Raw genomic sequence first — 24,255 nt, forward strand, 5'->3', positions numbered from 1 at the left:
GAACCAAAATAAGCCGCTAACACCATGTTACTGTGACCGGACATTTCTCCAAATGAATAGCGATCCATGTAATTCCTGTAAGGGCTAGGCCAGTCTAGCTGTTCTAATCTCTGTTCTAAATGATTAAGTAGGGCTCTGAACAAGGGACCTAATAAAGCATATGGATGATGATTAACTTGGGACATGCCCTCTGATGCAAAACCATGGTTTTTAATCATTCGGAGAAATGTCATGACTTACATTACACCCATATCAAAATCATTTTCATGATTACAACTAGGCAAGTGAAAAACTTCTAATTACTCAAGACTCATCTGCATCTGAAGCTCAGTTTGGAGTCTCCACTGCAGATTCCATTATATTTGAGGTGAAAAACAGCAATCCATTGGATAACATCAATATCCCATGTGTGACAGATCTAACTATATTAAATTTAGCCACCGGAGGGCACTGCACCATAAACAATTTCAAGGATTAAAAGGGATTATTCGGTTGGTTTATAACATTGATGGCTTATCATTAGGACAGGCTATCAATATTAGATCTGTGGGTGTCCGAAAGATCTAATATAGATTTCAGTAGAACAGCAATGCAATACCTGAACTCCCGTCTACAGTTTGCACGATGAGTGAGCAGCGCAGCTCACAACACGTGAACAATTGTCTGGGTACCAGATACCATCCATCATTGGCCATCAATGTTAGAAATTAGATAACCCCTTTAAGGTTAAAGAAAAATAGTGTAGTACCAATATTAATCAAACTCTGGACTATTACATTCTGAAAACAAGGAAAATCAGAGATCCTGGGTAAACAGCACTAGGTAACACACAATCTTAGCACAGAGGAAATACAAGCTGTAAAATCAATGAAATCCAAGAGGGAAGGGGCTGTAGTGATTATGGATATATGTGGTTATGTCCAAAACAAGAAATACTAGGAAGACCCCACAGAATTGTACACCCAGGAACTTACAAATCGCATCAATAGTTTCAACACAGTAGATCCTTTACCTGAAGACACAATATTGGCAAACATAGGCGTACATTCTCTATAGTCCGCACAAGGATGGCATAGCTGCATGTCAATACTTTCTTCAAAAAAACAACAACCAATTGGCAGATCCAGCCCTACAATTTATAAGGCTCGTAATTCATCGCATTTACTTTTCCTTTAACAGTGCTATAGGTAGCAAAAAAATGTCACCACAGTATACTAACCTGTTCATGGTGAAACTATAGAGGAGAAGATTTATCATCTTATATAACCAAACCTTTGGCAAACATCCGGTACATTGATGACCTGCTAATAATCCAGACAGGCTCAGAAAACTAACTACAGTCTTTTCATGAAAACTTCAATAAATTCCATCCCCCCATCAAACTCACTCTGAACTACTCTACATATCAAATACATTTCCTGGATACAACCATATACATCAATAATTATACAATCTACCGTAAACCTACAGACTGGCCAGGATATCTGAGATGGAACAGCTTTCATCCACAATGCATAAACATTCCATCATCTAAAGCCAATCTCTGGTACATTCAGATCTGTTCAGACAGTACAGACTGGAAACAACATCTGCTAAGATTAAGGAATACATTCTTACAACAGGGATATCATCCATGGGTTGTAGATAAGCAGATCCAGGGAACTATAAGGGTATGTTCACACGGCAGAAAATGAAGAGGAATTTTTCTTCACTTTCCACCATTGCCATTTTTGCCATGGTCTAGCCGCGACAGGATGCTGATGCAGTCCATTGAAAACAATGGGAAATCGATTCAGGGAGGAATCTGTCCTGGATTCGGGGGCGAAATCTACCCCCAAATCCTCTGCAAATTCCTCCATGTGAACACAGCCTTAGAATTCCAAGGAGCAGTCTCTTAGAGTACAAATAGAAGGAGGACAAAAACAGGGTGCTCATAGTGGTTTAATTCGACCCACAAATGAATATCTTGAGGAAAATTGCTGCTGATATTCAACCAATACTTCACAAGGACAATAAACTAAGTCAAGTGATTTGCCTCTCCTTGCATATAAGCAGCGGTGAAACTTAGAGAACGTCCTGGCCAGAAGTGCCCTCATATCAACGGCACAAGGTAGCATTTTTAACATTGCATGGAAATGTGCCAGACTGGTACTCATACCTCATCACCAAGCACAGTCCACATACCAAACACACACCTAGACTATAAAATCTCTCCAATGTGGTGTACATGATATTGCGTACTACGTGCCCCAATAAGGGACTTTACAATGGAGAAACAAAACCCACCGGCCAGAGTGAATTTACACAAGCACACAATAAAGGGCAACTGGATACCCCTGAGGGAAAACCCTTCTCTGGGCCGGACCAGTTTCTTAATGAAAATTCTGGGAACTGAAGCCGATGATTGGTAAAAGGACTCAATCTAACATCTGGATTTATGAGCCATTACAAGGACACAAGTCACCCCCTTCCATCATTCTGACTCCAGTCTATCACCTGAAAGTCACGGAATTTTTTTTTCCTACTCAAGTTTGTGCCTCTGTTACTGAGATATTAATTCATTTCAGAATAAGCAAATGAGAAGTCTGGAGCAATGAGGACAGCTCCATTACTGCAAACTTCTGCACCTCACACTGCTCTAATACACCATTCGTTGCTCCTTCCTTCTTTTCGTGACAGGTATCTAAGCCAAAATCTTGCATAGCCCTGTGTTCACACTTTTGCGCTGGAGTATTAAAGCAGTGTAGGGTGTAGAAGGAGCACACCCTCGCTGCTCCAGACTACTCATTTGCAATCTCAGAGACAGAGTTACATTCACCAGAGTCTGACCTATCTGTATTGCTGGTTGAATCTGCTTCACTCTGTTGACAGGCTCACTTAAGCCCTCACCCCAATAACCTGATTTTATTGCCGTTCCTTATCTTACTACATGTCTCATCAATGAAGTGCCTTCGCGTAACTTCTTGCCAGTGTTGTGCAGTGTTTTCAGTCATCCATTTGTAAATGTCTTAAGAAGCCTCTGTGCTTCCACATGTAATTTTGGTTAGTCAATAAAGGTAGCATACCTACAATACTTTTACTTCTTTAACACAAAAGTCCCAAACACTGCAAAGATTAAAGTTACTGTATTAAATGCAAGTCACTCATTTAGGCTCTATTTACATGACCATGATGCAAAATGATAGATATAACAGCACAAACTTATTAAATGCTGCATCAAACCATATTTTTTTTGCTTTTCTGATGCTTCATAAAAAAAAATAGTTTGATGCAACATTTAAACAATGTGTGTGGTGACATCTCTCGAGTGCATATTGGGATGGAGAACCCTCTCACAAGCACCACAACCACTACTATCATCCAGTATACGGAGCCAGCGCTACATCTCCGTGATGCAGATTGGACATTTGCCATGGCCAACTTGCATCCATCGGGCATCCATTTTCAAAGATCACTCACAGACTTTCGTCTATTGGGTGCTCACTTAAAAACAGCCAAAAACACGTGTCCATTTTTTTTAATGGCCATTCATATAAGCAATCAAAAAAAACCAAAACTGAGTGATAAGAAAAAAAAAAAAAAAACCTTCAGTAATCCTTTCCCTTTAAACCTATGTATCCTTGTGTTATTGATGCCGCAAACAAGTTACCTGCTGTATCTGAATAGTTAGCAGAAATATTACTATATACAGAGGTAACAGGATTGTATTACTTTCCTAATCTTAGTATTATAGTGAATCAGACAATGATCAGCTTTCAATACTGGACGCACCTTATACAACGGGGAAGATCTCTGGTCTCCTGTTAGCTCCATGGGAGCCACATCTTCATTTTTGATAATGTTGCTTGACTTATGTGGAGACCCTCGGGCAGCTGGAAGCAAATTCACTTGGTCGATGTTACACCCAGGTGGGGTCCCAGCTGAGGAAAGAATGAGGAATACAAACTTAGGTCATCTTCCTATGGTTAGGGCTACTAGTCACAGCACTAGCAACTTTTTGCTTTGGTTTAGTTTTAAAGGAACAATATAGACAAAACATATGCACCTAGATACATGCATGGGGGGGGGGGGGGGTTACACAAAACAGAATGTTTCTCTAATGTTTTATAGACATCATGCTCTGCCCCCCTCATGTCTTGCTCAAAGCACAGCGAGTTTTAGGCTTCTTTCACACAAACAATCCATTCTGAGGAGTAAAACAAATTCACATCTCCTTTGATGATGGATGTGGTGTTTGAAAAGAAAGAAAAGAAAAAGTGCATACAGCGATTTATTTTTTTCCTCTATATCTCTTGATCTGTGAAAAAAACAATTTGTGAATGGAACCATTTACTATAACGGGTCCACGTGCTGTCTGTTTTTCCCTCACGGACAGAAAAATCATTCATGTGAAGGGCCCTTATCCAGAGTGTTACTTTATGGGTATCCCAAGGCATATAAGCAAATTTTGCAGATACCTATATACAAGTTTGCCACTTCACTGCCATAAAATATTGTTTTGTCTACGTGATAGCTGCGTGTCCTTTTGAGCTGAATTCTAAATGGCTCATATGGGCTGGTGAAGAGGATGGACAACAGCCAGCAGCACACACGGAATATTTGCTCAAAGACCAAAAATAGATCTGTTTAATCTGAAAAGACGCTGAGAGACGGTTGTGGCAAAACCTCTTGCATTCCCATCTGTTCTCTCACTTAGCAGATACATTGTACTCCCTCTGTTCTCCCAATTTATGTGGGAACCTTTGAAAAGGCTCCAACGTACGGTCAGGAAAGAGTCCTAGCAGCTGAACGTGACTGACCGCAATCATGGACGGACCCTAGATCTCTTCCTGTCTTGGGTCTCACAGGAAAAGGGCTCTGCATTCAACTGGGCACATTCAGGAGACACTTATTCCGATCTTTACATCAAAGAACCGACATTTACTCTTTAGATCAAAACCCGGCACTGTTAAGCAGCAAAAACAGGGTCATTAAAGAGCTATTCTAGTAATGCCATGAAACTGCCTGAATACTCTGGGTACAGGATTCTAAGTTATAGAATGTCTTGGCTAGGTTCACACAAGCAGACATGGTTACAGAAATAGACATGTCTTAGCAAACATCGATTGCAATGGGTGTTTTAACACACCGGTTGTCTTCAGTTTGCATCAGCTCCTTCGAGGTTAAACTTTCATAATGGAAGGAAAAATTGGTTCTTCCAGGACCGTTCCAAAAAACCTAACCCTGGCACTGAGGTGAAAGAGGGAACTGATGTTTTAAAACACCCCTTGAAATGTTTAGGTGCTTAAAATGGATCCGTGTCAGAATAACACAATAAAAATGTGAACCTAAAAAAGTATGCCATTTACACAATATTTCTGTTACATTTACATAAAGAGACTTGTAAACAATTTGTTTCACTGTTAAAAATATGGGAGGAATATGCAAATCTGTCTCCCAAGATGTAAATAGGGAGACTGGTCCTACCAGACCGAAACGGCCGTCCATAGCTGAGAAACTGTCTTGGTATAAAACCCACGTTATGCAGTAAAGGATTCTGGGAAAGTCGGGAATGATGTTCAGGGTGCTTCCTATAGAGGGCAGCATAACAGAGGCACTGTCTCCCTATTTACATCTTGGGAGACAGATTTGCATATTCCTCCGATGATCCCTTACAGTGGAGCGACTATGGCTGTATAAGTCTCCACACACCTAATAGGTGGTCTCTCCATAAGGATGGACATTATCCCCATAATCTGTTAAAAATATGTAATATTGCTTTTCATATTCTTTTAGTTGAGTTTGGAAACGCTGATTTGTCACCAGCCTGTGATTTATCAATTTAGAGGGTTTATTTGGGCCCAATTTTTCATACTGATGAATCCACAGGATAGGTCATCTTATGGGATTTGTGGGGTCAGACATCCAGATCTGGCTGTTGCAGCCACCTCTGCCATTCAATGAACAACAGCGATGCGGCAGCCTTATCCATTGCATAGAGGTGGTTCACACTAGTGTTTGGGTTTCCATTTCTTAAGAGACTGCTTGGGGACTGGAAAATAGAAACCCTATCCGCTTAAAAAGCATGGAAACTGCTAGACTATAATGGAGTCCGCAGGGTTTCCACTAAAAATGGTGGAGAGAAAAGTCCTGCTTATTTTAAGTAAAATGGGAAACGAATTTTCATAACATTGTGTTACTTGAATAGGAGGGATTCTGAATGTGCTGCCCAACCACTCACAACCCTCGGGCACCCAGAGGCTGCTGGAGCAGCCAAACTATGTGGGATCCCCACAATTCACATACTGTAGATAGGTCAACATTATATAAAAAAAAATAAAAATAAAAAAAAAAAATCAATTTTGGGCCAGAAAACCTCTTTAATGCAAACTGTAACTTCCACAATCCTCTTGCCTTTGGTGAAAGGAAGAACTGCAAAAGTTTGCATTGGGCTTTCGGTCTGAAAAGCTTGTCACCTAGGACATTGTCATCTTAGGCAGTGCTGAAGCTCTACAGACCTAACACCCTATATTCTACTGAGCCCTAGAAAAGGCGAATCACAAAAAAGACACCTCAGTGGGATATACCCTCCTACCTCTCATATACTACTTTAACACAGCAAGGGAACTACTTTCCATAGGTGACAATCCTGTGACCTATGGCGGTCATCTATGCACTTGTCAACAACAAAGAAAGAAGAACAACATAGAGATAAAGCAAAAGAAGGATGAAGACAAATATCAATAACACACTGACTTTTTGATATTAGGGGGGAAAACCTAAACTCGTGCACAAAGTAAGCATGAAAGTGTGGCTCCAAGCAGTGGCAGCCTAAAACTATGCTGATCTGCACTTTATCTGCAAAGTCACAAACTAACAATTTTTAACAAACTGTGTGAAAATCACGTGGCTTATTGAGAGTCTGTGCTCTAACTGTATATGTGGATAGATAGATAGATAGATAGATAGATAGATAGATAGATAGATAGATAGATAGATCTACACACTCACAGTACTGTTCAAATAAACAGCAGTCCAAAATCAATAACCTGATAAATAAGTGGTTTTTGGCACAAGCGATACATAGCAAATAATTTACTTTTAAGTTTAGTAGAGAACTAACCGAGCCAACAATACGGACATGCATGCCGCTCATCCTGAGTAACTGGAATACCTGTTCAGAGGTGTCAGGATTTGGATGACGTGCAACACAGTTGTCAGAAACCATTGATATGCCATTAAATATTAGTTCAGTACTTCAAAGTAAAAAAAAAATCTCAGTTATATTTTCAGTTTATACATAATATTTTTGAGATTTTAAAGAAAAATGCTGGCACTGCTATTTTTTGAACAGTAGCATTCCCTTTTCTTTACTTTCTGTAAAGGAATAACACAAACTGGATACATTGTGCTATTATTTTGGAATGAAATGTGGTATACAGTGGCATGCAAACGTTTGGCCAGCCCTGGTCAATGTGACTGTTATGAACAGCGAAGCAAGTTGAAGATAAAATCATCTTCAAAAGGCCTGACATTAAAAAGGACACATTCCCAATGTATTTTTTTTATATCTATGTTTTCAGATTTTACATTTTCAAAATTACAAAAAATTAAAATGGCCAACTGGAAAGGTTTGGGCACTTTTTATGTTTAGTACCTAGTACCCCTTTGGCAAGTAGCACAGCTTGTAAATGCTTTTTATAGCCAGCCAAGAGTCTTATTTTCACCCTTTCTTCCTTGGAGAAGTCTTCCAGTTCTGTGTGGTTCCTGGGTCGTCTTGCATGTCCTGCTCTTTTGAGGTCTAGCCACAGATTTTTAATGATATTCAGATCAGGGGACTGTGAGGGCCGTGGTAAAACCTTCAGCTTGTGCCTTTTTAGGTAGTCTGTTGTGGATTTTGACATGTGTTTAGGATCATTATCCATTTATAGAAGCCATCCTCTTTTCAATTTTAGCTTTTTTACAGATGGTGTTAGGTTTGCTTCAAGAATTTGCTGAAATTTCTTTGAATCCATCCTTTATTGGTGAAATGTTCCCCGTGTCATTGGCTGCAACACAACCCCAAAGCATGATTCATCCTCCCCCACGCTTAATGGTTGGAGAATTGTTCTTTTCCTGAAATTCTGTGCTCTTTTTTCTCCAAACATACCTTTGATCATTGTGGCCAAAAACCTCATCAGTCCACAGGACTAATTTCCAAAATGTATGAGGCTTGTTTAGATGTTCTTTTGAAAACTTCATAGGAAAATAAATCTTGCTGCACACAAAAGTTGTATTGAAGGAATATAGTGATTTATTTTACAATAGAACATACGCCATTGACAAAATGCAAAATAATGGTTTTGAAAGGCAAACTACACTCACCGGCCACTTTATTAGGTACACCATGCTAGTAACGGGTTGGACCCCCTTTTGCCTTCAGAACTGCCTCAATTCTTCGTGGCATAGATTCAACAAGGTGATGGAAGCATTCCTCAGAGATTTTGGTCCATATTGACATGATGGCATCACACAGTTGCCGCAGATTTGTCGGCTGCACATCCATGATGCGAATCTCCCGTTCCACCACATCCCAAAGATGCTCTATTGGATTGAGATCTGGTGACTGTGGAGGCCATTGGAGTACAGTGAACTCATTGTCATGTTCAAGAAACCAGTCTGAGATGATTCCAGCTTTATGACATGGCGCATTATCCTGCTGAAAGTAGCCATCAGATGTTGGGTACATTGTGGTCATAAAGGGATGGACATGGTCAGCAACAATACTCAGGTAGGCTTTGGCGTTGCAACGATGCTCAATTGGTACCAAGGGGCCCAAAGAGTGCCAAGAAAATATTCCCCACACCATGACACCACCACCACCAGCCTGAACCGTTGATACAAGGCAGGATGGATCCATGCTTTCATGTTGTTGACGCCAAATTCTGACCCTACCATCCGAATGTCGCAGCAGAAATCGAGACTCATCAGACCAGGCAACGTTTTTCCAATCTTCAATTGTCTAATTTCGATGAGCTTGTGCAAATTGTAGCCTCAGTTTCCTGTTCTTAGCTGAAAGGAGTGGCACCCGGTGTGGTCTTCTGCTGCTGTAGCCCATCTGCCTCAAAGTTCGACGTACTGTGCGTTCAGAGATGCTCTTCTGGCTACCTTGGTTGTAACGGGTGGCTATTTGAGTCACTGTTGCCTTTCTATCAGCTCGAACCAGTCTGGCCATTCTCCTCTGACCTCTGGCATCAACAACGCATTTCCACCCACAGAACTGCCGCTCACTGGATGTTTTTTCTTTTTCGGACCATTCTCTGTAAACCCTAGAGATGGTTGTGCGTGAAAATCCCAGTAGATCAGCAGTTTCTGAAATACTCAGACCAGCCCTTCTGGCACCAACAACCATGCCACGTTCAAAGGCACTCAAATCACCTTTCTTCCCCATACTGATGCTCGGTTTGAACTGCAGGAGATTGTCTTGACCATGTCTACATGCCTAAATGCACTGAGTTGCCGCCATGTGATTGGCTGATTAGAAATTAAGTGTTAATGAGCAGTTGGACAGGTGTACCTAATAAAGTGGTCGGTGAGTGTAGATCAATCAGTATTGACATTTCGGTCATTAGACCTTCATCGGAATAGATCTAGTGCATAGCATGGCAGGGAGAAGTGTCAGGGCGTGCAAATAGAAGCCCAATAACTAGGGTTATATAGAGGTAGCTTCACAGGAAATGAAGTGAAGTGGCGGCAGCTAAACGGGGAGGATATAGGAGGGATATGCGTTCCAAAGGGAGGAAGTAGGAGGTATATGCGTTCCCTTATCTTCTCCGCTCATTGATCTAGTTTGCCTTTCAAAACCATTATTTTGCATTGTGTCAATGGCGTATGTGCTATTGTAAAATAAATCACTATATTCCTTCAATACTACTTTTGTGTGCAGCAAGATTTATCTTCCTATGTTTACATGGGTCAGAGGACCCCTTCTTTGCTAGCACCACAAATTTCTTATGAGTGTGCGGTACCACTGATTTCTCTGTATCTTTTGAAAACTTCAGACACTGAAATTTATGGTGGGGACACAGGAGAGGTTTTTTCTGATGACTGTGTCATGAAGACCATATTTGTGCAGGTATCTATGAACAGTAGAACAATGTGCCACAACTCCAGAATCTGCTAAATCTTCCTGAAGGTCTTTTGCAGTCAAGTTGGGGTTCTGATTTGTCACTCTGGCAATCCTACAAGCAACGGTCTCTGAAATGTTTCTTGGTCTCAAGACCTTATCTTGACCTCCACTGTCCCTATAACTGCCATTTCTTAATTACATTTGGAATTGAGGAAAGGGCAACTTTGTCTTATAGCCTTCTCCTACTTTGTGGGCCTTCACCATTTTCAGAGTGCTAGGCAGCTGCTTAGAAGAACCCATGGCTGCTGTTTTTTGGCACAAGTTTAGAGGAGGCTGAGGATTTATAAAGCTGAAAAATTTGCATCACTTGTCCTTTCCTAATGAAGATACTGAACAAGCCTAAATGGCTAATTAAGGTCTGAGACCTTAGTCAAAGTTATCTGAGCACACAGATCTAAAAGATCTATCACTCTAAAATTGTATTAAAACATAATACACTGATATTTCTTAAAATTATAGACAAGAGTGTTTAATCTTTAACTTTATGCCTTTTAAAGATCATTTCATCTTCAACTTGTTTAACTGTTCACTAACAGTAATTTTGACCAGGGGTGTCCGAACCTTTGCATGCTACTGTATATGTGTGTATGTACAGTACAACACAATCTCAGACACCCTGGCATATGAGGGACCAGCAGGATACCAGCAACAGCACTGTTCTTATTTACATTACTTTAACACATGACTGACCTTCAGTCCCCCACCTCACCCATCACGATTCGGTCAAAGGTAACTAAAATCATAATGTTACCTGCAGATTTTACTTGTAATATTCCCAAAACTACACCTAAAAATCGAAAAAAAAATGCCTGTGAGAACCAAAGTCCATTTAAAACACACAGGGTCTATATGAATATATGTAGTAAGAGTGGGGTGGGTCAGTTGAATTACAGGGTGTCAGCGCATATTAGGAGTTGTAGTTTTGCCAAAGCTAAAGAACTATTAGGTTGATACACTGTCAACTAAAGGTCCACCAAGGTAAGGAAACAATTCCAAAAGATGTATCCTTGAACCTAAAAACAGTAAAGAATAAGCTTTTTATGATGGTTATTCCTTTATGTTTTGTGCCCCACAGGCAATATTTGGGATTCTTTGTGTAGCTTTGGAAAAATTACAGTTAAAATTACAAGTAAAACCTGTAGGTTGAGTAACCTTATGATTCCAGATACCTTTGTTCAAATCCAGCGATGGGTAGGGAACAGTCGGCCATGTGTTAAAATACTGAAATAAGAACAGAGGTGTTTGCTGATATCCTGCTGGTCTCTCTAGAATAAGAGATTCTTCGTAACTAAACTATGCTAAGAGATAAAGTTCCTTAACAGAAAATCCCCTCAAACTCAGAACTCTCTAATATGTATGATATACGGTATGTGACAACAATATCACTAAGGTGTAAGGGGTTTGTGACCACTCCACTATTCTGTGCCCAATCTGAAATTTACATGGTGAAGGACAGTAGTGCTACATCATATGGGCTTCCCAAGTACTTGATGCTACCACTGTTTAGCATTTATACTCTCTACCTTGATTTTAGCCTGTCGTCTTCTCAGGTCTGAATTTCTATTTGAGGAAATTATGAAGCATCCTATTCTCTTGGCTGGCCTCGGACAAGAAAAACAGGAACTGTTTCTAAGGCTTTCTGAGGTTTTCAAAGTAATTTTCAAAGAATTTTTCATACAGATCCTTGGCAAAGCCTCCACGTCTGTCTCGCTATTCTGAGCGGGCCACAAACACTACGTTGTTTTATGTCCGTCTGGCACAGAGAATATCTCTGCAGCTGGACATCACTGTCCTACATCAACATGTCCCCCGTCACCTGGACTATACACTTTCTATGGGATTGGAAGTTCCCACCAGTGATTGTGTGTTTAAGGAATTAGTGGAGGATATTTGCCCTCTCCGTTTTCTATCTCCCCTTTATTCAAAGTCACAAGTCAAGTCCATTACATCCACCATTCACAAAACCACATTCCATAACTTCAGCCTGTGAGAATGGGAATGCAAATCAGTCTACCAAAACACGAGTCACGCTGGAGCCCAGAGGGGACTGGCTGTAAACAGCTTTACTACCCAGTTAATGCATGGCTGTACTGTAAGCTGCACTCCATGGTCCCGAATGACCCCAGGAAGAATACCACTTCTCAATCACATGTTTCTTATTTTCCTACAGTGTGGCTGAAATCGCAGTTTTTATGCCAACGATAAACAAATCACATTACATTTCCATAAAACAAAGCAGTATGGAAGCAAACAGATCTAGAACAGATAAAACAGATATATTGTTTGTGAAGTGGTCACCCCTGAGACCTGCGATTGACTGCAATGTTCACCTACCCCAGACAGGACATTATTGTTGACATCAGCCGGGGAACCTGTATACAAAAGATCAGAGCTACTGCTGCTAGAAAGGATGTTGAATCGCCCTTTATCATAGAAATGAAATTCATGACAATTCTTGGCTAAACTCTAAGCCTCCTTCTACAGGGCTGGATATAAAGCACTGCCCCTGCAAAAATTATTTCTCCGTATTGACTCATAAAAAGACATGATAGATGTCAAACTGTGTCCAATAGAAAATGGTCACTCAGACCTTATGTTAGAATAAAGAACATAGCCCTTTCCCAAGTCTGTTACATCCCGATATATGTAAGATAGGGTTCATAAGTGGTCCACTATGCTACAGTCCAGATACAGCTGCTGATAAGACCCCAGAATACAATAAACTCATCCGGAAGGGGGAGGGGAAGGTTTAGGGGAATGTCACAAATATTTGTCAATACTATTCACGTAGGGTTTACCCATCTCTAATATTGAAGTGGCCTGAGGATTCCGGCCACTGGAGTATTATACAGGGTGAACTGAGTAGCATTATAGTGTGTGTGTGTGTGTGTGTGTGTGTGTGTGTGTGTGTGTGTGTGTGTGTGTATGTGTGTGTGTGTATGTGTGTGTGTGTATGTGCGTGTGTTTATGTATGTGTGTGTGTGTGTGTGTGTGTGTATGTATGTATGTGGAGCAGTTTATACCATGTGGGGCCAACCGTGGATCATTATATATATACTGTGTGGGGCCCACAGGACAGGAAAAAAACACATCGGGGAGGATGGGGGCCGCCAAATTTTGCTGGTATGAGTTCCCAAAATTCCTGATCGAATAAAAGGCAGAATAAAGGTAGGTACATTTGTTTTTCAAATGTGGCCAAGCACAGCCAAGAGTCCCATCTTCAGAAAGTTTAGGAACCACTGGGATACATCATTCCCCACAACATGAATATGGTCATGAAATCTGCAACGAAGTGCTGCAGAAATTGTGCTGCAGCAATTGTTTAAACAAGTAAAGCTATTATTGCATACTGGCATATATGATATTACTTAGCTAAACCATATCTCTGAAATATGCAGAGTTAGATTTTCTCAGCAGGGTCCTTCAAGCTTTTGCTGCTACACAGTGTCTATTGTAAGTGAGAACCTTTCAACCTTTAAAATGAATTATTCTAATAGAAAAAGACAATAGAATTTTCATGAAAAATACTATAGAAATAATGACCAATCGGCAACACAATAGTTGGTCCAATAAATATCAATTATGATTCCTACATTTGCATGCATATTTTTCCCACCCACACATGCATATTATTTTAAAGCAGAGAGAGATTAGCAGCTGCCTGGAAGCACTTACCTGTACAGAAAATAGAGGGATCTTTGTTCCCTCTCATGCAAGGATTACTCAGGTCTATAGATTTTGCATAGATCCTCCTTTTGAAATTGATAAGATCTGCTAAAAATTATGAAAGGTCTACAGCCAACATAAAGGACAGACTAGTTTAGTGCTGCAGCCCCTTCACAGTCTTTCACCGCACAGCAGCGTGCAGGAGAACTACAGCACACCTCCATTCAATGAATGAAGTCGGCCGCAGTTCTTTGCACACTTTAGTTGCCAGGAGTAAAGGGGCCTCAGCACTGCAACCCCTTTATCCTCAGGATCGATGGGGGTTCTAGAGGATGGACCTCCACCAATCAAATTACAACAGCATATATGCCGTAAACCTATAAAATGGAAGTATGTCCATGGAAACCCATTTAAGGTCTACCTAGGAACAAAAGCAAATGTCCATGCTATCAAAATGAGAAATGAATTTTAAATTAATTCTACAACTATGAAAAATACAATTATGGAAGTAGTTATTCTTTAAGAAAAATTACATCCAGATGAAATGTAAGAACCTTTGAATCAATATGAAGCAGCTGAATACCTTTCATAGAGTCTTCAAAAGTACAAGACTGTGTTGGACTGGATATCTCTTTCTTTATGAGAACATTTACAGGAATGGCTGCCAAAGGAAGACAATATTTATTTACAAATGTTAAGAAAATAAATATAAAAAGTTAAAATCTCAGCATTAGTAAGAGCGGACACTTCTAAGATATACAGTGTTGGCCAAAAGTATTGGCACCACTGCAATTCTGTCAGATAATCACAAATTCTTTGGTATTAATATTTTCATTTAATTTGTCTTCAATGGAAAACCACAAAAAGAATTGTCAAAAAGCCAAATTGGATATAATTCCGCACCAAACATAAAAAAGAGGGTGGACAAAAGTATTGGCACTGTGAAAAATCATGTGATGCTTCTGTAATTTGTGTAATTAACAGCACCTGTTACTTACCTGAGGCACCTAACAGGTGGTGGCAATAACTAAACCACACTTGCAGCCAGTTGAAATGGATTAAAGTTGACTCAACCTCTGTCCTGTGTCCTTGTGTGTACCACATTGAGCATGGAGAAAAGAAAGAAGACCAAAGAACTGTCTGAGGACTTGAGAAGCAAAATTGTGAGGAAGCATGAGCAATCTCAAGGCTACAAGTCCATCTCCAAAGACCTGAATGTTCCTGTGTCTACCGTGCGCAGTGTCAAGAAGTTTAAAACCCATGGCACTGTGGCTAATGTCCCTAGATGTGGACGGAAAAGAAAAATTGTCGAGAGCTCTCAACGCAAGATTGTGCAGATGGTTGATAAAGAACCTCGACTAACATCCAAACAAGTTCAAGCTGCTCTGCAGTCCGAGGGTACAACAGTGTCAACCCGTACTATCCGTTGGCGTCTGAATGAAAAAGGACTGTATGGTAGGATACCCAGGAAGACCCCACTTCTTACCAAGAGACATAAAAAAGCCAGGCTGGAGTTCGCCAAAACTTACCTGAGAAAGCCAAAAACGTTTTGGACGACTGTTCTCTGGTCAGATGAGACAAAAGTAGAGTTTTTTGGAAAAAGGCATCAACAGAGTTTACAGGAAAAAAAAAAAAAAAAAAAGAGGCCTTCAAAGAAAAGAACACAGTCGCTACAGTCAAACATGGCGGAGGTTCCCTGATGTTTTGGGGTTGCTTTGCTGCCTCTGGCACTGGACTGCTTGACCGTGTGCATGGCATTATGAAGTCTGAAGACTAACAACCAATTTTACAGCATAATGTAGGGCCCAATGTGACAAAGCTGGGTCTGCCTCAGAGGTCATGGGTCTTCCAGCAGGACAATGACACAAAAAACACTTCAAAAGCACTAGAAAATGATTTGAGAGAAAGCACTGGAGACTTGTAAAGTGGCCAGCAATGAGTCCAGACCTGAATCCCATAAAACACCTGTGGGGGAGAGATCTTAAAATGGCAGTTTGGAGAAGGCCCCCTTCACATCTCAGGGACCTGGACCAGTTTGCCAAAGAAGAATGGTCTAAAATTCCAGCAGAGCATTGTAAGAAACTCATCGATGGTTACCGGAAGCGGTTGTTCACAGTTATTTTGTCTAAAGGTTGTGCTACCAAGTATTAGGCTGAGGGGGCCAATACTTTTGTCCGCCCCATTTTTGGAGTTTTGTGTAAAAATGATCAATGATTTGACTTTTTTTTCAATCTCTTTTGTGTTTTTTCATTGCAAGCAAAATAAATGACGATATTAATACCAAAGAGTTTGTGCTTGGAATCATTTTCTGGAAGAAAATGAGTATTATCTGACAGAATTGCAGGGGTGCCAATACTTTTGGCCAACACTGTAAACTTTGCTATATCTCTCTGTTATAGAATTACTCTTATTTCTACATCAATATCCCCTTTTTGCTGGATAGTGGCAGACATGCTAATGTCTTCTTTTTTGTAAAGCACCCAAAATGACTTTTTTTGAGAAGACTTAAGTGCACTATGAGGGCAACAACGGTAGGTACTGTAAATCTGTTACTTCATATATGTGAACTTTCTGAACAAGGGGAAGTCAATACAAAAATAACTGCATAAAATACCAAAAGCAAGGAGGATGGTATACTGCACAGCAGCACGTGGCTCACTGCTTGCCTTGCAGCACTGGAGTTCTAGGTTAAAATCCAGCCAAGGACAACTTCTGCAAGGAGTTTGCATGTTCTCCCCGAGAATTCCGGTTTTCTCCCACCCTCCAATGACTTATAGGAAATTTAGATTGTGAGCCCTATCTGGGATAGTGTTGGCAATGTGTAAAGTTCTGAGGAATATTTTGGCAAAAAATAAATAAATTCCATCAAACACAGAAACAATGACAAGTTTGACATCAGAAAAAGACCACATAGCTCATATAGTCTGCCCTTTATATTATTACTATTTTACTTCAAGATAGACATGTTTATCCCAGGCATGCTGAAAAATTTAAATTAAGTGGCAGAAGGCGAAAAAAAAAAAAAGCAAACCAAAAACCACACTCACCTGTACCTGGATGCTCTGATGCCTCCTAGTGTGGCCACTGAGGCCTATCAGTGTCCTAAGGAAAGGATGCTGACATCACCAGGAGTGACGACAAGTGTCTTTTGCTGAGGCTGCCAATTGGCCTCAATGGTCATATGTGGTAGGGACTTATGCCAGAAGAAAATAGCGGAGCAGCAGGACCAGACAGCACTAGGAGGCACCAGAACACATAGTGACAGGTGAGTATGTTTTTAAAAAAAAAAAAAAAAAAAATGTTTATCCTGGACAACCCCTCACTTACTGTTCATTTCCTACCAACCACATCTGTTGGACTAATCTCATATTGTGCCCCCCTTATTCTTGTGTTCAGTTTTGGTTTTGGTATGAAAAATACTTTCCTCATGAACCTTATTTATACATTTAACTAGAGGTATATTAAAAATACCATATATCAACAAAATAAATAAATAAATGTCGTATGCTTTATCTTACATAATGAAGTTGCTGTGTAACTCAGACTTTTGATTTTAAAAAAAATAAAAACTTAAAGAAATGAAGAGGTCAGTACTTACATGGCTCTGGAGTGTATGTGAAAGGCTGAACTTCATGAGATCGGCCTGCGTTTGTCACCACAAACATTACAACAGAAACAGGAGTAGTGATATGCTGGTCATGGTAAGGAGGGACCTTCACTATAAGATGATTCTAAATAAAATGAAAAGGAATATATGTAAAATGCTCAGTGATGTTGGAAAGCCTTGCAGTTGGCTCCAACTCTTCCTAGTGCTGGCGCTGGTCCTCATAATTCAATTATTTATTCCATCATTGATACGGTTGTCACAAGCTGTTTATCAGTCATTTTTGGGAGACCCATTGTCTATTAAAGCATACTTAAAATTTTAAAAACTTTTCTTAAATGAATACTGCAGGTAAATAAAATAAACTGCAATATCTTGTCATTAATCTTATTTAAGATATATCATTCCTTCTTCACTTATCAAGCTTAGTTACTTTTACCACATTAGTTTATAGAGAGGGGAGTGGGAGGAAGAGGCTGCCACAAAAGACATACAAATAACTGCAGCTTCTACGCTCTGCTACATTGTGGGCCAGGGAACATTTTAATAATACCATACTTCGTGACAAGAGCCTATCAGTGCACACTATGAGACAATAAATTAAATAAATAAATAAATAAATAAATAAATAAATAAATAAAATAAAAATAAAAAAAGGCCTTCCTCCCCTCAGTGCTTTATGTGAAAGGTGAATCTAACAAGTGGAGAAGGAAACATATGTCTTTAATAAGATCTATTACAAAGTTTCTTACGGTATATTCATATATGCTATTCATAGAACACATTCTTGCGCACAATAATAATTTGGAGGTTGCTGTATTGTATATTTGTGGACAAGTAGCCCTGAATGTGGTACATTACCTGGTGAAATAACTCCATGTCAATTTCAGCTTCAGCTTTCCAAGAGTTATCATCTGAAATGGAGAAAAACAGAAATCCACATGAACAGAAATTCACCAAGCATAAAACATCACCTATATTCATGCTTTTAGGGCATAGGAATATCAATGGGGTGACAAGGAGTACGGTCTCTGCACTCCTTCATAAACCAGAACTGATTTTACATGAGAGCTTCTTTCTCTAGTGGACTTGAGCCATCCTTACACTAAAAGGGCAATTATCTGAATGGCCACCATATAATACTGGATGGCTGCTTATTGAAGGACACATTTAACTTTTCCCTTATACTCAAGGGCACATTGACCAGGACTGCAACATACATATGGTGAGGTAAGGACGTCCTAACCATCTAACTGTGCTGGGTTAGCGCACTCCAATTAGGCAATAATTCTAAGCTTCCCCCCCCCCCCAAACCTTTCACTTAAATTTTTGAAAACAATGTAACCGACTGACTGTATTGCCCCCTATGACCACGGACCCTTAACAACTGTTCAAATAAATGATTGTTGCACTTGGTTTTCTCTTTATCCTGCTATACAAGAATATCCTTTCAACTTCAAAGCGTTTTCCCATCGAGCAAACTATTCCTTATTCACATGATAGGGCATAACTTGCAGATTGGCCATAGGTCTAACAGCTCATGTCTCCATTGACCAGGAGAATGTGAGATTTCTGTTCCTTGTTCTGAATTGATCGGTGGCACATGCACTGCTCTATTCATTTCAACATAACTGCCCAAGATAGCCGAACCCCGTTCCATTAATAATGGGGGACAAAAATCAACCCATTCTCCTGTCAGACACTGATCTGCTCTGTGCATCTATCCTGTGCACAAAGTGAAAATATCCTTAAGGCTGGGGCCCCAGTGGCGTTTCCACCAAGGGAAAAATCACAGCGTTTTACAGTCAGAGCAAAGTGGATGGGATTCTAGCGAATTCCATGCTCACTTTGTGGAAAATTGTGCTGCAGACATGCCGTGATTTCCAAAACCCGCACGGTTTTGGAAATCGTAGCATGTCAATTATACCTATTGAAATGCTGGTGGTTTCTCCATAGGTATAATTGTAAAAGAAAGTCGGCAGATGAAACCTCTGAAAACTTTCTGTCTAAAGTGCTGCGGGAAGAACCGCAATGTGTTGCCGCAGCACGTTTTTCCCGCAGTGCTTTTTTGCTACAGGACTCCACATGGGGCCTTAGCCTACAGAGTGAAAATACATGTGATTCCTCAGAATTTCAATATGACAAACTAAGCAGAACTAGAGTCATGTATACCAGCAATGTTTTCCTGGAACACAACCTTCGCTCCTTTCAGGAAATTTTTGCCTATTAAGAAAACCTCCTCTTCCCCTTTTACAGAGCAACTGTGCAGACTTTTCTTGAGTATTTCTGGTACTCCAGCAGGTTGAGCTAAAGGAGGAAGAACAAAACATATTCAAGTAACCATGAGAGTTTTCGGTATTCAGGTACAGTTTTGTAGGTAAAGAATTTCATTAGCATTGTGTAAGTGCTGCCCCCTAGGGAGTGACTACTAGAGTATAGCAGACCAGAGATGACCGCACTGGGACCAATGATCCCAACAGTGGAATGCCTCTCCAGTACTAACCCATATGTGAACAAGTTTTACTTGTAGGCTGATAAACTCCTATTACACAAGCTGCAATTTAGCCCAAAATGAAACAGAAATTCTAGACAAGGCCACTGACTGTTGCTGTAATGAGTCATGTCAGCCAGTCTGTTATTATGGGTAGTCTCTGAGAATAGAACAGTCTTTAGTTAAGGCTCCCTATGATATACAAACATGAGCCAGTAGCCCAATCTCATAATATATAATGCTCTCTTCCACAGCTCAGGTTTTTCAGACTTTCACTGTGTTCAGCCATGCTGATCTAACCAGAAAACAAAGGCCATGTATGTTTTGGCAGCTAAATGAATTAAATAGATTCTGTGTGTACACAACAAAGTACGGACAAAGGGCACAAGCCCTGAAAACAGACCACTGATCACCCCCACCCAAGATAACTCACTTTACCATAAACAGTTTATTTAAGGTGGATCTTCGAGGTTGACCAAGTTCAGAAATTGCATCCTATAAAGGGGTTGTCTCTATGCCTGTTGGGGCATATGGACATCAAGGAGAGGCGTTCTTCTGCTTGGGGTGCCCCTTTTATAAGCCACAGCTGAGGAATAATGACATAGACCAGCTTTCTCTTTGGGAACCTGGAACATCCATGCACTACATGGTCAGCTAGTCATGTGAATAGCCACCAGGTAATACAACATTTCTTCTGCATAAAAAAGATGAGATATAGCACACAGACCATACATAATGGTGACACTGGTGGCTAAGCTCAAGAACAGAACAAGAATAAACTGTGCTGCCCTGTGCGCCTAATAAACATATCAAGATGAGCTCATACATTGGTTGCCTGATCCATCTATTTTAGCAGGATCAGGCAGTGGTTGTCTTGTTTATAGCTGCCATCAGATACTCCTGGTCAACCCATCTCGGAAGCATCCAATACTGGTTGAATTATTTTTAGTTAAGACTGAATCATTACTTGTCCCTTGAACATTAGCCAGTTTAGATGGGCTTCCACTTTATCCTGCATAGGAGTTGACTGAGGATTCATCTAAATATATCAGCATCCAGATCAACAATCTAGTGCATGTGTATAACCTCCCATATGTATTCCTTGTACTGTGAAACATATTATACATAGTGCCCATGCCTGACGTGAAGTAAAATAAAGAAAACACTTACTACACAGAATTGGGGAAGAGGGGGTTTGCAAGGTTAAAACAGAGCCATCCTTCCGAGGAATGTTTACTCGGAAGACAAGTCTTGCTCGTGTGCTCTTCTTCTTGGAGCCAGCGATCCCGATACGGGCTTCAACATCAGCGTTCCTGAGTTTTAAGATCCCAACACAATCAACCCTGAGACAAGAGCAAAACTAAAGGGTTAAAATATGAAGGTTTTTAATGCAACACCTTTCAGAACTCAAGGCAGAGTATGATTGTTTCTATGGCAATTATCGCTGAACTTCAATTAACACCAAAACTGCAGTGGAGGCCTTGAGGGGGGGGGGGGGGGGATGCTGCCCCTTGGGTGAGGCATACCTGGGTTTTTTTTGTTAGTATAGATTGCTTTTTATATCTGCTCCATTATGGCACAGCCATACTCACAGACTACTAGTCAGTGGCAATCTGAAAATAGCCTGAAATTGACTTTTTGTTTTAAGCTCAAAATGTATCCCCTTCCCTTCCTACATGCTGCAGTCTTTCTTATACAAACTACTGCAAGACCACCACTCAATAAAGATCCCTAAGATTACTATTTCGGTCGCAGTCATCTTATAGGAGAGTCTGTCACAAGAGCATCCTCACAGATAGGTTAGGGTCCCCTGAATGAAATATCGGTTTCACCTTGTGAATCACTACCTCTATTGCCGAAATTATTCCAAAGAGCTCATGTGCAGACTGACAAAATGAGCAGTATATCAGCAAAGGAGGCGCCAATTCGCAAGGAGAAAACACCATTTCATTCAAGTGACCCTAACCAATTTGAGAGACAGAATTGATTTGCAGGGTTCCCTTTAAGAACACAACATACTATCAATGACAAGTCTCATGCCTTTTAAAATACTATCAAACTTATTTGTTATTTATCTGGTGCCTAGATAAGAAAATGTCTGCATTCTCTAAACACTATTAAAAGTTAAAACTTGCATGTCCACCCAATAATACTAACTATAAAATTACCTTTAAGAACTTAATAGCCACACTGGCTTAGCAAGGGGGGAAATAATATGCTGACTACAAAGTTACTCTTTTTTTACCTATCTTTTCTATGCAGTATTTCAGGAAGTGCTGCATTCTTTGCACAGCCTAGTGGAAATAGAATCTGGAATTTCTGCATTTTAGATAAAAATGTCCGATAAGGCCCATTAAAGAGCAGCATGCACGCATGGCACAGTGACATAAACCTGTCACAAGGGGAACAGCAATTCACCTCCTGCGGGTGGGAGCTGCTGGTAGATTATTTACTTACGCTAGAGTCATCATGTTGCTCGGGTCAAGCATGACCTCTATAACGGTGGTGCCCTCTATATCCACTTCCTTGCAGGGAGTTGTGTTCCTCCCAGTCACTCTGCAGGCTTGGTAGAACCCGTGTGGCTTCACTCGGCCGGAATCATTGCCTACAAACACTTGAAGCACCACAGGCTCATTATGACCTTCCAGCTGGAAAAGAGGAAGAAAATTTCATCCCTGCTTTGGAATATAAGGTGTTCTACAATGCCAGCACATACACTCCTATCAATGCTACAGTAGAATTTATGTAGTTCATAGATTCAATACACACACCTTAATGCCTTAGGCAGGCTTGATGCTGTGATAATGAATGCAGTTAAATAACATAGTCACATTACATTGCAAAAGTGTATAGCAGTATTACAACGAATCTATATTCCCATATATGAACAGTGGGAAAGTAACTTTTTTCTCATACGGCTTTTTCCATATCTCCTATGTCTTGGCAGGTACTGGTTCTCCATTCAGAGATCCAGCAGGTGTAGGGAGCCTTGCAGGAAGAGAGTATGATGGAAGAAAACTACGTTTTTGGTGCTATCTATAGGTAGCTACCTTGTAAATTTATGGGCATCCCATGTTCTATCATAGAGAGTGACCACCATGCATGCAAAATAAAGACTGTTATTGTTGGTAGGGTGGTGGGGAAATAAGGAAAGCAACTGATCCCAAAGGCCACGGTGATGTATATCAGGGGCCTAGACATTTGCTTTATTATTTTAGTAATTACTTTCTAGAAAAAGGAGCCAGGCAACAAGTTCATGCACCTACCATGCTATTGTTACAGCAGTCCAAGACCCATACAGGCTGTACAGTAAAAGGTTATTTTTCTCAGTGTGATCATTATTCTTACCTTCACTGTAGGAAATCCCTGTTGTGTCCGATCTTTCACAGAGCCGCGGCTTCCCTCGGTCAGGTATCTGGCACGGTGCTGAGTCTCTGGCTGTACTACAATCTTCAGTTCTTTCCCTTCACTCTTTGATGGGAACTGCTCACACAGTAACAGACTCTTCTTCCCTCCCTTCGGAGGCTCTGATGCTCTGAGGTGAACATGATTTAATAAAGTCTATATCTCGAGATCTCAACAAATTCAAATAAGAAACAAAATAGGGGCAACAAAACTGCATCAATTTACTGTTCTGCACTATAAGGAGTGAGAGGGAAAGCGGAGGTGCTGCCTATGGCAACCATCCTACCTGCAGTGGCCAACATGGTGTCCAAGTGGGTTCTACGGTGTAAGAATTTCTTTTTGACTATTGTATTATCCTCTACATACCTCTAACAGCTACTCCTAATTATTTCTAGTGTACATGGCTTATAGGTGTTCTGCTCTCTACCAGATTCTGGGATGTCCCTACACCCCAATCTTTAGTGTTACATGACATGTACTCACTCAGCCTATAAAGATTTTTATTCCACCCACCCTCAATAGGAAGTTATCAATGAGGAGCCAGTAGCTCTCAACAGATTATACATGCTGTAACTTTCACCAAGACTGGTGCTCATGAAAGATATACTGACACCATACATTCTCGGAGGTCACAACACTACATGCACACACTACATTTAGAAAGATAGAAAAATTCTAAAGTTTCCGTTTAATATGAGGTGCGTAATACTACACTAGGAATTCCCCAGCAACTTCTTATATAACATTAGCAATAATCTCTTCCTTTTACATTGGAGCAGCCTATATTATGTGAATAGCTTGCTCACCAATTTGGACAACCAGCATCTATGACTGCAGGGTCCTCTCCCTCCCACAGTTAGTTGTACTTGAAAGTAAAGGTGGATAAGAGCTCATTTCCAATCAATGGGCCGTCCTTGCAATACACAGTTACAACATAAAGCT

The 24,255-nt window shown here is 40.4% G+C and overlaps 1 protein-coding gene across 7 annotated transcripts in view; it reads right to left on the reverse strand.

Moving 5' to 3' along the window:
• The window catches only part of NFAT5 (nuclear factor of activated T cells 5), a 380,479-nt gene that overhangs the window by 311,447 nt on the left and 44,777 nt on the right, over positions 1-24,255 (reverse strand). For 6 of the 7 annotated variants that reach the window (XR_012717237.1, XR_012717236.1, XM_075282000.1 and 3 more), the window contains exons 4-11: positions 23,257-23,443; positions 22,366-22,556; positions 21,079-21,251; positions 19,590-19,724; positions 18,279-18,331; positions 17,412-17,544; positions 14,397-14,474; positions 3,772-3,920 (exon numbers count right to left, since the gene is read on the reverse strand). Coding sequence is in view for 5 of the 7 variants with exons in the window: in XM_075282000.1 (XP_075138101.1) it covers positions 3,772-3,920; positions 14,397-14,474; positions 17,412-17,544; positions 18,279-18,331; positions 19,590-19,724; positions 21,079-21,251; positions 22,366-22,556; positions 23,257-23,443 (1,099 nt within the window). In the remaining 2 variants the exon portion in view is untranslated. The remainder of the gene's footprint in view (positions 1-3,771; positions 3,921-14,396; positions 14,475-17,411; positions 17,545-18,278; positions 18,332-19,589; positions 19,725-21,078; positions 21,252-22,365; positions 22,557-23,256; positions 23,444-24,255) is intronic. The other variant, XM_075282001.1, reaches the window with a different exon arrangement.

The sequence above is a fragment of the Leptodactylus fuscus genome, chromosome 7 (assembly GCF_031893055.1).
Source record: "Leptodactylus fuscus isolate aLepFus1 chromosome 7, aLepFus1.hap2, whole genome shotgun sequence".
Taxonomy (NCBI): domain Eukaryota; kingdom Metazoa; phylum Chordata; class Amphibia; order Anura; family Leptodactylidae; genus Leptodactylus; species Leptodactylus fuscus.